The sequence below is a fragment of the Rhincodon typus genome, chromosome 10 (genome assembly GCF_021869965.1).
Source record: "Rhincodon typus isolate 14 chromosome 10, sRhiTyp1.1, whole genome shotgun sequence".
Lineage (NCBI taxonomy): Eukaryota > Metazoa > Chordata > Chondrichthyes > Orectolobiformes > Rhincodontidae > Rhincodon > Rhincodon typus.
This window is the reverse complement of record NC_063341.1, coordinates 65331931-65346870: the sequence shown is the minus strand read 5'-3', so window position 1 is coordinate 65346870 and position 14940 is coordinate 65331931. Positions and strand designations below refer to the sequence as shown.

General features: G+C 39.2%; 1 protein-coding gene across 14 annotated transcripts in view; it reads right to left on the bottom strand.

Annotated features, from left to right (window-relative positions):
* Positions 1-14940, bottom strand: part of LOC109931499 (ecotropic viral integration site 5 protein homolog) — a 219521-nt gene that overhangs the window by 152000 nt on the left and 52581 nt on the right. For 9 of the 14 annotated variants that reach the window (XM_048601775.1, XM_048601764.1, XM_048601769.1 and 6 more), the window contains 3 exons: positions 14606-14659; positions 7876-7908; positions 7061-7201 (listed from right to left, as the gene is read on the bottom strand). In XM_048601775.1, the coding sequence (XP_048457732.1) occupies positions 7061-7201; positions 7876-7908; positions 14606-14659 (228 nt within the window). The remainder of the gene's footprint in view (positions 1-7060; positions 7202-7875; positions 7909-14605; positions 14660-14940) is intronic. The other 5 variants (XM_048601777.1, XM_048601767.1, XM_048601774.1 and 2 more) reach the window with 2 other exon arrangements.

Sequence of the window (14940 nt, the reverse complement as noted above, 5' to 3'; positions counted from 1 at the left end):
ACTTCCATCAAACCACCCTTAACAGTCCAAAAATTCCGAAGAATACGATATTAGCTTGTAGAAACTCTACTTGTAATTTAACCACTTGAGCCCAGGTATAATTTTGATGAACCCACACTGCACTCCAAGACCAATTAATCCTTCCTAAGTGTGATAAGAACTGATCTCAGGACCCCGGTATGGTCTAGCTAGAGTTGGTAAAAATCAACTACAACTTCTATCTTCTAGTACTGAATGTTAGATCTGCAAATATAAAGGCCAGCATTCCACTGGCTTTTTCTTTTTAACTATCTTCTGCAGATAGGAAAGACATTTTAATGATCTAGAAACTAAATCCCTCCATTTCTGTGGATGCCACTGCTTCTAAGTTTTTATCATTTAGCTAACACCCGGTTCTAATCCTTGTTTTAAAAGGATCAAAAAAAATGACCTCTGATTTATCTACATTGAAATCTATTTGCCATACTTTCATCTATTCACATACACTTTTTATTTCAAGTTTCTATCTGCACTGCTTTCAATGCCATCTTTTTTCTTAAAAAGATGGTAAATTTGGACATATGAATTTCAAATCTATCAGCTAAGCCATTAACAAATATGCCAAGCGGATCCTTGCAAGACCCAACCAGTCACATTCTACCAATTAGAGGACCTGGCTATTACCGCTAACAGCAGCCTCCTGACACTCAACCAATTTGCTAACCTAGTCAATATTTTCATTTTAATCACAAGCTTTAACTACAATTTATGAAGGAATTGATCAAATACTGCTAAAGGAGACTAGAAGTTGAAGCTTTTTTTCTTGCATTAGGTCCAATGAGTGCAAGATGAAAAGATTCAAGTTCTAGTCTCCTTTTGGCAATTTTTAAATTGTGTACTACCAAGCACGTATACATGAAACAACTTCTTGCAAGTCTAGGTAAGAAATGTCCGTGGACATTTTCCTGTCTACTGCTTCAACCGTCTTTTAAAAAAACTCAACCAAATTCATCAGGCATGACCTACCCTTTAGAAGTGCACGCTGGTGTTCTCTGATCAGTTGAACATTTTAAAGATACTTTTACTTATGAAATACAATTATCGATAAACATTGCTTTCCAAATACAGATCCTTTATACATTAAGCGTGATGAGGCATCTTAACTACAGATAAAGTCACTTCAGTCCTAACAGACCATAGGGCTGCCTTCTCATTAGACAGATACGGCTGATGTCGTTTAACCTGAGAATCATCAGACCTCAGGTGGAGGGAGACATTGAGAAGAGGAGTCCTTCCTGGCAACTTCAGCCAGTATAGGAATTGAACTCACGCTTTTGGTATCACACTCTGCATCACAAACCGGTTGTCCAGCCAAATGAGCTTAATGACCCACTGCTTTTACTACAGAGCTATATAATATAAGGAAGTGTGAAGTTATTCACTGTGGTTTCAAGAGTAACAAAGCAGATTTGTGTTCAAAAGCTGTAAAACTTGTTTAGCTGATTTAAGAACATAAGAACTAGGAGCAGGAGTAGGCCATCTGGCCCCTCGAGCCTGCCCCGCCATTTAATAAGATCATGGCTGATCTTTTTGAGACTCCGCTCCACTTACCCGCCCACTCACCATAACCCTTAATTCCTTTACTGTTCAAAAATTTATCTAGCCTTGCCTTAAAAACATTCAGCGAGGTAGCTTCAACCGCTTCACTGGGCAGGGAATTCCACAGATTCACAACCCAATGGGTGAAGAAGTTCCTCCTGACCTCAGTCCGACATCTGCTTCCCTTTATTTTGAGGCGATGCCCTCTAGTCCTAGTTTCACCTGCTAGCGGAAACAACCTCCCTGCCTCCACCTTATCTATTCCCTTCATAATCTTATATGTTTCTATAAGATCTCCCCTCATTCTTCTGAATTCCAATGAGTATAATCCCAGTCTACTCGGTGTCTCCTCATAATCCAACCCTCTCAACTCTGGAATCAACCAAGTGAATCTCCTCTGCACCCCCTCCAGTGGTAGTATGTCTCTTCTCAAGTAAGGAGAATAAAACTGCACTCAGTACTCCAGCTGTGGCCTCACCAGGACCCTATACAGCTGCAGCATAGCCTCCCTGTTTTTAAACTCCATCCCTCTGGCGATTTTCAAAGAGACTTAGGTGCATTCATAAAAGGAAGAAGAAATTAGCATACAAGTACAACAATTAGGAAAGCCATGGGAGTAAAATAGTCTTCATACAAATGTACAGGGCTGAGATGACACCGCACTTGGAGTACTGCACAGAACATCAGTCACCATATCAAAGGAACAATATAGTTACTGTGGTTAGGTGGCCAGCAGGAGATACAGCAAAAGTCACAAGACAGTTACTTGTATGGTAAAGTTGTTCTCTGATAAGAAATTGACTAAACCAGGCCTATTAAGAAGTGAATACACAAGTTTGTCGATAAAACAAGAACAGATGGGAAGGCAAGTGGTGAGGTTAAAAACCTCAGGCAGATGGAATATAATGTAGAAAATGTAATGTTATGCACTTAGCAGGAAGAATAGAAGAGCTGAATATTATTTAATGGGAAAAAGACCGCAGAAAGCTACAACACAGTGGGATTTATTCACATACAAGTTCAGCAGATAATTGAGACAGCAAATGAAATATTGGACTTTATTTCAAAGGGAATGGAGTAGGAAAATACAGGAGGTGCTGCTAACCACAACTAGTCAGACCACAATTGGAAAACTGTGAACAGCTTTGAACTTACTTTGGAAAGATATGCTGGCATTGGAGGGAGTCCAGAGAAGGTTCACTAGGCTGATACCAATATGGAGGGACTGTCTTATGAGGAGGGGTTGAGTAGGTTGGGTCTGTATACATTGGAGTTTAGAAGAACAAGGAGGCGATTTTATTGAAAAATACAAGGTCCTTAGTTTCTCCAGCAATTTCTGTTATGGACTTGAGAGGGTAGATGTGCAGAGGCTATTCCCTTGTGGGGGATTCTGGGACCAGAGGACACAATCAGAGATGAGGAGCAATTTCTTCTGAGTAGTGAATCTGTGGAATTCATTACTACAGACAGCTTTCTACTGGCTTATATATTCAAGGCTGAGATGGATTTTTAATCAGTAAGGGAATCAAGGGTTATGAGAAAAAGGCTGCAACGTGGAGTTGAGGATGATCAGTTCAGTTGAATCGCAGAGTAGACTCGAGCTGAATGGCCTATTTCGCCAACTATATCTTTTGGTCCTATTTTCTCTGGCGCTTAGAAGAAAGGTGATCTCACTCAAACATTCAGACTCTAAAGACCCTTGAATGGGTAGATACAAAGAATGTTTCCACTGGCCACGTTCATGGGGGCAGAGTCTCAGGATGATAGGTTATTCATTTATACAGAGATAAGGACAAATTTCTTCACTCAAAAGGCTGTGAATCACTGGTTGTGAATTACTGAGGGTTGCAAGTGCTCCATCATTGAGTACATTCAAGGTTGGGAATGTAGATAGATAGATAGATTTTTGGTACTCTCAGAGAATCTCAGGGTATAGGAAGAGGGCAGTAAAACAGAGTTGAGGTAGATCAGCCATGATTGTACTCAGTGGTACAGCATGCTCAAGGACCTATTTGATAGACTCCTGCTCCCATTCCTTTTGTTCCTATGCAGACTACATTCAAGAAAGACTGGACATCTCCTCAGTCTTACTCCACTTCTCTAACCAGTTCACTGCTGGAAAAATTTGTCTTTCCCTAAGACAGCAAATAGCTTTTGTATTTAATGCTTATAGTAACTTTTCCATGCTGTTAATTCCACAATTTTTAATACAGTTAACACAAAGATAATATATCAAATATACTGTATAATGTCAAACAAAACTGCGTTATAGCCCATCGCTTTTGAAATACAGTTTGGATACAAGTTTGGAGATGAATCACTGCCTAATTCTTTTTGTCAGTATAATTTAATCAACAGGTCCAGCTGCAGTCAAACCACACAGAACAAAGCCAGCTAGGTCATGGATATCTCTTAACCCAGTTATTAAATGACAACCTTTTATTCACTTCCTACTATCTAGATATTTAGTTTCAGTCAAATTAATACAATGCCAATAGACAGAAATACATTAAAGTTATATTACAGAAACAGGTAATTACAAGGCCTAAAATTTATAGAGGGACAAGCATAATGCTTTTCATGCAAAATATTGTCACAGAATTCACAGCAAATGGCAAGCAAACATATTATATAAAAGAAACAAAAAGCTTAGTGTAACTAGCAAATCATACACTGGAAACCCCTCATTACAAAGCTCTCTTTATTATTACAGCAATCTCAGATTGGCTATTCGTACAATGCACTACACAGCTGATAGACTGAAGTTACACAACCAGATGCACCTTGCATTAGACTACAAATAGCTATCGTATATAAATGTTTGAGATCCACTTCCCAGGGATCCAATTCTTCATGCAAGAAAATTATGTTATTGTAAAGAAGTTCCACTCTGATGCACATGAATTCAAATTGGCAACCTTCACTCCAAGTTGTATTGCAATATGAACATGGCAAGACAATGTGAGAACAAGTGGATGACTCGACACCACAGAGAAAAACACAGGGTTGAATGACTTGTTTGTGTTTCAATATTCTATGACATGATCCTCAAGTTATCCAGCCAATCCATGTCACAATGTTATGTTCAGAGTAAACCTGGTGCAGTATGTTGACTGTGCATAGAACATAGAACAGTATAGCACAGTAAAGGCCCTTCGACCCACAATGTTGTGCCAAATGTTTACCCTAAACCTAAGGTCTATCTAACCTCCACCCCTACCTTATACTATCACCCATATGCCTATCTAATAGCAGCTTAAATGCCCCTAATGAGGCCGACTCCACTGCCCTCTCCGGCAATGCATTCCACGCCCCGACCACTCTGAGTAAAGAACCTACCTCTGACATCTCCCCTATATCTACCTCCACTCACTTTAAAACTATGCCCCCTCGTAATAGCTACCTCAACCCTAGGAAAAAGTCTCTGGCTGTCCAATCTGTCCACTCTGACTGTAATTGATTAATATAATATTTGCTGTGAAATAACTGATGAAATGCAGTAGTCTGTTCATTAGAAATGTACATACGGGTGTCAAGTGAGGATATAATTAAGCTTTTCTGTGATGTTTCTCAGTTGGTTAGAGTTTCAGCACTCACCATGAAGACAAACAAAATTACCAAATCAGTGTGGTAATAAAATAACCCACACTGCTCAAATCACCTTCAAAAAATAATGTGTAGGATGCAAAGTGAAAATAATCTTGGAAGGAGAATGCAAAAACCAAAATATCTATAGTCATTCATGATGGATCAGTGACCTTTTCAAAATGTGTTGTCTATAGGCTTCCACTATACCTTAACTGACACTAAATTTTAACAATAGAGATGGCTTGCTGTGCAAACAGTCATCTAGTCTTTTTTGACTTCAAATTTCACTTCAAGCACACTTCACATTAAAATATCAACAACTGTCATCACAGCATTGGTGTTTAACTTGTCATGTACAGTAGTCCCCACTGCTATTTCAGCCAACATGCCCCAACCACAAAATTAATTCCCTTTCTAAGGATTCCATTTCCCTTTCCATCTATTGTGAAACAGACCCAAACTCAATGCTCTTATCCTAGTCAAATTCCCATTCTTCTCCCTTCATAAACTCAATTCTTCAAAATTCTAACTCAATTTTAATCATACATTTTGCCTCTGTTCACTGACTTATACTGCCTCCTTACAAATCAAGGTCTCAAATTTAAAATTCTTATCCTAATATTGAAAAGAGAGACAGTTTGCCAAAACTTTTCATCTTGCACTCAAGATAAATACAGGAATACCAAACTTCAAATCATCACAATTTTTACTACAGGAGAAAGGGGTACTCAGCGTTGGCAAGTGGACACTCATTGGCTGGAGAAAATAATGGAGAACTATCAGCTTCCAAGTAGTTCAAAAAATGCAAGGCTTGAACACATTGCTTTTGTTTAAAGAGGACAAGTCTTGCACATCACTTCTAGCAAGTGCAAATAAGCCACATTACAAGCTTGTCTAATGACCTTAAACTGGAGGTTCAGGCAGCTATTATCAGGATTTCAAGTACTGCTCAATTGTAATTGAAATCATGACTAACAGCAGACATTCTGTGTTTGAGCTTATGTATTTTAAGCAAATGAAGGAATGTGCTCACTCAGTCGTCAGATGTGATATACATACATATGCGGAAACCCAGTCGATATTTAGCATTCTTGTCCTAATGAGTGCAAGTCTAAAAGCTTTGTCACATGTTTTTTTTAATAACAATATTCAAATTTCCTACTTCCAAATAATGGTTCAACTCATGCCCACCACTTTAACTGGCAATACTTGTTCATGAAATTCATGCAAGAAATTCAGGATTAACAAAGACAAGGAAGCAACAGAAGTCATATACTAATTTTGTGTTTGCTCCTTTGCTCAAGTTCATTGGACTTAATGTTGGTACTGATTTATTCAGTTTCTTCACCAAAACCCTTGCTTTCAAATACATGATGTATGCTGTTATACTGTAATAAAACTGAATAAATTTAAAGCCAAGGTAGGATACATATAAATCCTGGCCAGCAATGCAATTCCTACATTCAAACAGCTTCAATTATGACTGCTACAAGTTTCAGCTTCCAATATTCTGTCGTCTTCGGCTGTCTACTTAGGAATTTAACAACGATGTTTTTAGTTGCCCAAAATTTGAGAGAACTCAGTAACTTTTAAGTACAACTTTTAAACATTTGTCATTATGATCCAGGTCTATAGCAGACTGCTGGAATATAAATTATACTTTTTTGCTAAAGTACAAAAGAGAGAAAATTTGGAAGAACTAGACTATTACAAGTACAGAATTGGTAACAAACATCTAAGAAAAAAAAAGGAAAAAGTGTAATGTAAGCCATTATGTTCCTTTACCAAGTTTTAAAAAAACAAGAGTTGAAAATGAATCAAAATGGCATAAGCAATCAGATGAAAACAAAACAAATGAAGTGCAGGAAATAGATTATGCTGCTAGCCTCCTTACCCGTTGCTCTTGGAGGTCCCTGATGGCATCCTGAGCTTTCTCCAGCTTAGCACTAGCCTCATCACTCTGCTGTTTAAAGGTGGCCAGCTCCCGTTTAATGAGGTAGTTTTCCTCTGCCTCTTGTGCCCTTGTCACTTGTCCCTTAGGACACAATTGTGCAGGGAATAAAGATCGGTGCGGGGGAGTAGTGAAAAATTTTCCAATTTACAATCGGTAGATTAGTAATGCATCCCAAAGGACAAACATTAGATTTTATTATTTGAAGAATTTTGCCCAGAAGTTTATTGTTTAGCAATGTAAAGCACTTACCAAATTGTCTACATGCAATTCTGCTAAATATACATGTAGTAAGAATTAATGGCCTTGATTGAATTAGAAAACTTAGAGTTAGTGAGGAGTTGCACATGCATTAAAATTACAAACACTCCTTCATCGATAAATATTTAACTTTTAAAATGTGCATCTGGAATGGTCATCTGTAAAAAAGTTGACTTGCTGAATAGGATTATTAATTATATGTTATTATTTCGATATACAATGGTCTTAATTTCGACTGGGCATTTATTCCATTAAAGTGACACTTTTTTATTTTTCATTATTAATGACCTTGAGTATTACTGAAATACAAAAAATTGTACAATTCAATTATGACCATGTTTTTAAAAAGTAACCATTTTCCAGAAACACACAAGTCATCACTTTCAATTTTGTGCAATACAGGAAGAAATTGTAAACAGAAATAAAGACAACCGTCTTTTTCAAGGGATGCAGTATTTATCCATATTACAAGACATGGATAGGATGAGAAACTGTACCTGGATCAATCTATCTGCCAAAGAAGCACTTTCCTACAAGGGAAAAAATCCAGACAGATAAGAGAAAGTATAAGAAAACAATGAATATAAAAGAAGCAGTGATAAAATAAACTGTAAAATAGAAGAGAAAATGTCTAAAACTTTGCTTCGAGCCCTGTTTAAATCACTTTTCCTTGTAATGATCCAAATAATTTTTGCTATGACACCGAAATAACACAAATCGTTTTCTTTTTGCTACTTAAACTAACATATTGTGCACTGAAAGGAGATGGAGAGTGAACAAAAGTTCACAATATGTTCGATAGAAACTTTAAAAAGTAGTTGTTTGATCAGCCGTGTCTGTCACATTATGTACCATTACATTAATACTTAATGAGAAGCAATGCTATTGTTAGAAAATATTATGCCAGCTTTAGAATTCAAAAAAGTATCAGAACCAGCTGCTGAGATTATCAACTATACTTTGTCATAAAAATAAAAAAGTTACATTTATCTTCCAAACAGAACTTACGCTTTGAACTACTACACATTAGTACTCACAATTTTATAGTGTTCCATTTTCCATTGCAGCTTATAAAACTAACCAAAGCAAAGCAGCATTCAGCAGGTCATACCCATCATGCTGCAACTTCGAAAATGTAAACTTCTACTTGTTTCATAACAACCTCCACTTAAATTGTACTGTAAAATGCAAACTAATCAAAATTGCTACAACAGTAAATTTTGATACTTCATCTTCTGCGCTGTAAATAGACTATTTATTTATTAACAATTGTATTCAGCAAATCATCTTAATACTTTAAATCAATTACCATAGTTTAGCAGCACAGCTCACATAATAGATTTCTAAAGCAAAGCAAAAATGAACACTTTTTGTGCAATTATTTGGATAGGATGAGAAAATTAAACAAAACAGCGAGCACAAAATTGCAAGATGCATTAGCTAGTAAAGCCAGATAAATCAGGTTTGCAGAACATGACTTGCATCGATTTTGAATGAACTTAGTTTTACATGTTCTATCCAAACCCAAGAAGAGAAAACAAAAATGAAGACAATAGGTAAATTAATTGGAGGTAGTAACTCTTTACCTATGAAGAATAGGTAACTAAGCAACCCCTAACTAGTTTAACAGCTCAAGTTAAACAAATTTTACTGACAGATATTGAAAGCATGCTCAATTATTTCATCCAAGTTTTTTTAAAAACATTATTTGTTTCAGCAGTATTTTCTTTACATTATAAGTGGCCAGACTTACAAAAAATAAAATGCAAACTCAATTGGAAATTTAAGTCAATAAGAACTTTCAATCATTTAATATTTGAATTTGTTGAAACACTGAAAAGTGCAAAACCAAGGCAACTACAAAGGTGTTAAAACCATAAGTACAAATGACTGAGAATATAATTGTCAGTTAAAATATTTATTTTTGACAAACAATTGTTGTGACAGCCCAGTAAATCAAATAATTGCAAAATACTGCAGATGCTAGTGGTCTTACATAATTTTACGCAATTTTTAATAATTAACAAATAATTTTTATTCCAGTCAGAAAAACAATGGACTTAACAAGTACACACATAACGAAACCTCATTAAATAAACTTGCCTAAGCAATACATAAGGAAGCTATCGTTAAAGAAAAAATATTTAAAGGTTTATCTGGTAAATGCACAATATAAATCCATTTGATTGGGACTGAAAGCTTAGCCAATGACCATAGATACAACAAACAGGACATTAGGCAATTGCTTGTATCATGTTGGAACTAACCCTAATTTCAAACTCCATAATTTGAAATAGCTGTTATTTCTATTTATAGGATGTATTTCTTAAATTCATCCGTAGAACGTGGGCGTCACTGACTAGCCAGCATTTATTGCCCGTCCCTAGCTAAACTTCAGAAGGTGCTGGTAGTGAGCCACCTTCTTGAACCGCTGCAGTCCACCTACAGCGGGTTGACCCACAAAGCCATTAGGGAGGGATTTCCACGATTTTGACCCAGTGACAGTGAAGGGACGGCGATATATTTCCAAATCACGATAGTGAGCGGTGTTCTCATGTATCTGCTGCCCTTGTCCTTCTAGATGGAAATAGTCGGAGGTGTGGAAGGTGCTGTCACCAATTCTTTGAATTTTTGCAGGGCATCTTGTAGATTGTACACACTGCTGCTATGGTCACTATTGACATTAAGGTCAATGGTGCAGGGAGGTGATGCTTTTGGATGTTGTACCAATCAAGCAGACTGCTTTGTCCTGGATGATGTTAAGCTTCTTGAGCTTTGTTGGAGCTGCTCCCATCCAGGAAGTTGGGTGTATTCCACCACACTCCTGATTTGTGCCCTGTAGATGATGGACAAGCTTTGGAGAGTCAGGAAGTGAATTACCTGCCGCAGTATTCTAGCCACTGTGTTTATGTGGTGAGTCCAGTTGATTTTCTGGTCAATGGTAACCCTAAAGATGTTGATAGCTAGGGACACAGTGATGAGAACACCATTGAATGTCAAGGGGCCATGGTTTGATTGTCTCTTACTGGTGACGGTCATAGCCTGGCATTTGTGTGCCGTGAATGTTACTTGCCTTTTGCCAGCCCAAGCCGGGATACTGTCCAGATCTTGTTGCATTTAAACATGGACTGCTTCAGGATCTGAGCAGTCACAAATAGTGCTGAACCTTGTCCAATCATCACCACTCTGACTTTATAATGGAGGGAAGGTCATTGATGAAGCAGCTAAAGATGGTTGAGCCTAAGACACTGCCCCGAGGAACTCGTGCGGAGATTTCCTGCAACTGAGATGATTGACCTTCAACAACCACGAGAAAATTCCAATGTGCCAAGTATGACTCAACCAGTCGAGAGTTTGCCCCATGGTACATATTGATTCGAGTTTTGCTTGGACTCCTTCATGCCACACCTGGTCAATTGCAGCATTGACATTGAGGACTGTCACTGTCACTGTCACTGTCATCTGGCCTCTGGAATTCAGCTCTTTTGTCTATGTTTGAACCAAGGCTATAACGAGGTCAGGAGCTGAATGGCCCTGGCAGAATGCAAAATGAGCATCACTGACAGGTTGCTGTGAGCAGGTGCTGCTTCATAGCAGTGTTGACGACACTTTCCATCACTTTACTGATGATCAAGAGTAGACTGATGTGGAGGTAATTGGTTGGGTTGGATTTGTCCTGCTTTTTATGTACAGGACATACCTGGCTAGATGCCCATGTTGTAGCTGTACTGGAAGAACTTGGCTAGGGGGAGCATTTGTTATGTAACACAAATCTTCAGTCCTATTGTCAGAACGGTGACCTTTCCTTTGCAGTATCCAACATCTCCAACCATTTATTCATATCAAGTGGAGTGAATCGAATTGGCTGTAGAGTGTATCTGTAATGCCAGGGACCACTGAAGGAGGCCAAGATGAATCATCCACTCAGTACTTCTGGTTGAAGATTGCTGCAAGCGCCTCAGCCTTAGCTTATGCACTGATGTGCTGGGCTCTTCCATCATTGAGGATGGGGATATTTGTGCAGCCTCCTCCTCCAGTGAGTTGTTTAATTGTCCACCACAAGTGGATGTGGCAGGAGTGCAGAATCATGGAGTCATATACTGATAGAACGCTTAGATCTGATCCATTGGTTGTGGGATCACTATGCCGTTTGGCATGCATGTCGTCCTGTTTGGGAGCTTCACCAGGTTGACACCTCACTTTAACGTATGCCTGGCGCTACTCCTAACCTGCCCTCTTACAATCTCAATTGAACCAGAGTTGATCCTCTGGCTTGCTAGTAATTGCTGCGTGGGAGATTTATCAGGCCACGAGTCGTAACCCTTTGGTCCAACTCGTCTATACCAACCAGATATCCTAAATTAATCTAGTCCAATTGGTTACAGATTGTGCTGTAGTACAATTCTACTACTGTTAATGGCCCACAGCGGCTCATGGATGCTTAGTCTAGACTTCTGTTCAAAGTTGATCCCATTTATCATGGTGACAGTACCACACAGCATGGTGGAGGGTATTCTCAACTTGAAGGTGGGACTTTGTCACCAAAAGAATCATGCGATGGTCAGTCTTACCAATACTGTCATGGACAGATGCACCTGCAGTTGGGAGATTGGTAAGGATAAGGTCAAGTGTGTGTTTCCCTCTTGTTGGCTCCCCCACCACCTGCTGCGGACCCAGTCTAGCAGCTATGTCAAATAAAAACCAAAAGAACTGCAGATGCGGTAAAACAGGAACAAAATCAAAGTTGCTGGAAAAGCTCAGCAGGTCTGGCAGCATCTGTGAAAGAAAAAAACATAGTTAACGTTTCAGGTCCGGTGACCCAGTTCTGAGGAAGTGTCACCGGACCCGAAACGTTAACTCTGTTTCTTCATTCACAGCTGCTGGCAGACCCGCCGAGCTTTTCCAGCAACTTTGATCTTGTTCTAGCAGCTACGTCCTTAAGGAGGCAACCAGCTCGATCAGTAGTACTGCTACCAAGCCACTCTCTTTGGTGGACACTGAAATCCCCCACCAAGAGTAAATTTTGTGCCCTTGCCATCCAAAGTGCTTCCTCTAAGTGTTTTCAACATGGAGAAAGACCAATTAATGAGTCAAAGGAAAACGGTATGTAGTAAACAGCATAAAGTTTCCTTGTCCGTGTTTAACCTGTAGCCACAAGACTTCATGGGGTCCAGAGTTAACATTGAGGACTCCAGGACAACTCCCTCCCAACTATATACCACTGTGCTGCTGCCTCTGCTGGGTCTATCCTGCCAGTGGGACAGCGCATATCAAGGATGGTGATAGGGGTGCCTAAGACATTGCCTGTAAGGAATGATGCCATACATATGACTATGTCAGGCTGTTATTTGACCAGTCTGTGAGACAGCTCTCCTAATTTTGGCACCAGCCCGCAAATGTTAGTAAGGACAACTTTATACGGTCAACAGGGCTGTTTCTGCCGTTGTCTTTTCCGGTGCCTCGGATGATGCCAGGTGGTCTGTCTGGTTTCATTCTTTTGAGACTTTGTAGCAATTGTTATAACTGAATGGCTAGCTAGATCATTTCAAAAGGGAAATTGAGAGTCATCATCATAGAATCCCTATGGTGTGGAAACAGGCCCTTTGGCCCAACAAATCCACACCGATCCTCAGCATCCCACCCAGACCCATCCCTCTATAACCCACCTAATCTACGCATCCCTGAACACTACAGGCAATTTAGCATGGCCAATCCACCTAGCCTGCACATCTTTGGACTGCAAGAGGAAACCGGAGCACCCAGAGGAAACCCACGCAAGCACGGGGAGAACATGCAAACTTCACACAGACAGTCGCCCCGAGGGTGGAATCGAACCCAGGTCCCTGGTGCCATGAGGCAGCAGTGCTAACCACTGTGCCATTGTGCTGCCCCGACATTGCTGTAGGCCTGGAGTCACATGTAGGTCAGATCAGGTGAGGATGGCGGATTTCCTTCTCTTAAGGACATCAGTGAATCTTTAGAACCATTCTGGATGTCTACGGGATTAAAAAATGCTTTGTGTTGTTTTACTATTGTTGCGTCATTAATGGGTGATTCTTTCCCTTACAAAAACATGACTGAATGACTAACAGAATAATTGCTAAGGGTCAAAAGACACTAAAAAGTGCAGCATAAACTGATGTTTCCATTTGCAATTTTAACAGAGGCTGAGGTCCCAACACTGGCAGCCACCCGCAAGGGGAAATGTTGTGGGAACAGTCAAAACTAGGCACTGGCAAAATCTTGGAAAATGCTGTCTTCTTACAATGGAATGTCGAACTGTATGGAGGATTTAAAGATTGCATTAAAACATGGCATCGGAATAGCAATCTTGGAAAGCAATATTAGAAGACCTCAAGTGCTCGGAAGTGAATGCGTGTCCACAATTTTTTGTGCACTATAAGACACAGATTCACTTCCAAACACTTGAGGTCTTCTAATATTGTTTTCCAAGATTGCAACTGGAGTTTAGCCCTGAAGGCAGCATCAGTACGTGTAGAGTATTAAGAAGAGTATCTACAACCATGATTCACAGTACAGTGTTCAGCAGAGCAATGGAAGCAGCAACAGGTTGTACCTAAGTTGGTACATCACTATAGTTTTTCTTATGCATCTTTTAAACAGTGTATTGGATAGCAGCATTAAGTCAGTCAACGGTCATTATCTTAGATGAAGGAAGAATAAAAATGAAAAACTTTTAATCTGACCGCTTACTATTCTAATACTACACTGTGATTTTTTTGTTCCTTTTCCCCCCAACAAGAAATCAGTAAGAAAAACCAAAGGCTCCTCCTAGTCTCATACCTTCTGATTTGAGCCTCCAATCTCAAATATTGAGTCTGCAATGACATCTCAGCCAGCGTACGGAAATGACCAGAAAATCATCTTTTCTTCTTTTAAGAACGCAAATATACCTACGATATCACACTGCCAGTACTGTCTCAAACCCCTCACCACTCTCATATACTCCAAAAGGTTATTTCCATGTAATTACTAAATGTATAACACATTTCTCTTTGCTTAGTATTAATGTTAATAATTAAAAGAGCCAAGCACTGTTAATCAATAAACCGCGCTATTTTGTTAGTTCCAAATCATCTTTAATCAGCTAAGTGGAACATCAACTGTTGAAATCCATTGAAGTTTTACTAAATGAACAATGTAACTGTTTTTTGAATTAAAAAGTTTTAGTTTAGATCTTTTCTAACTCAATCTAATAGCACTCACCTTCTCCAAAGTTTCAATACGTTGTTTCAGCAATCTATTTTCTGTGCGTAACCTCTAAAAAGAAAAAAATGCATACGTAATATTATCTAGGAGATAACAAGAACTGCAGATGCTGGAAGTCAGAGTCAATACAATGTGAAGCTACAGGAACACAGCAGGTCAGACAGCAGTGCAGCAGGAAAGTCGACATTTTGGGTCCAGACCCTTCATCAGGGCTAGGAAAGGGAAGGGTGCTCAGAAATAAATGGGGGACTGTGTGTGTGTGTGTGTGTGTGTGTGTGTGTGTGTGTGTGTGTGTGTGTGTGTGTGTGTGTGTGTGTGTGTGTGTGTGTGTG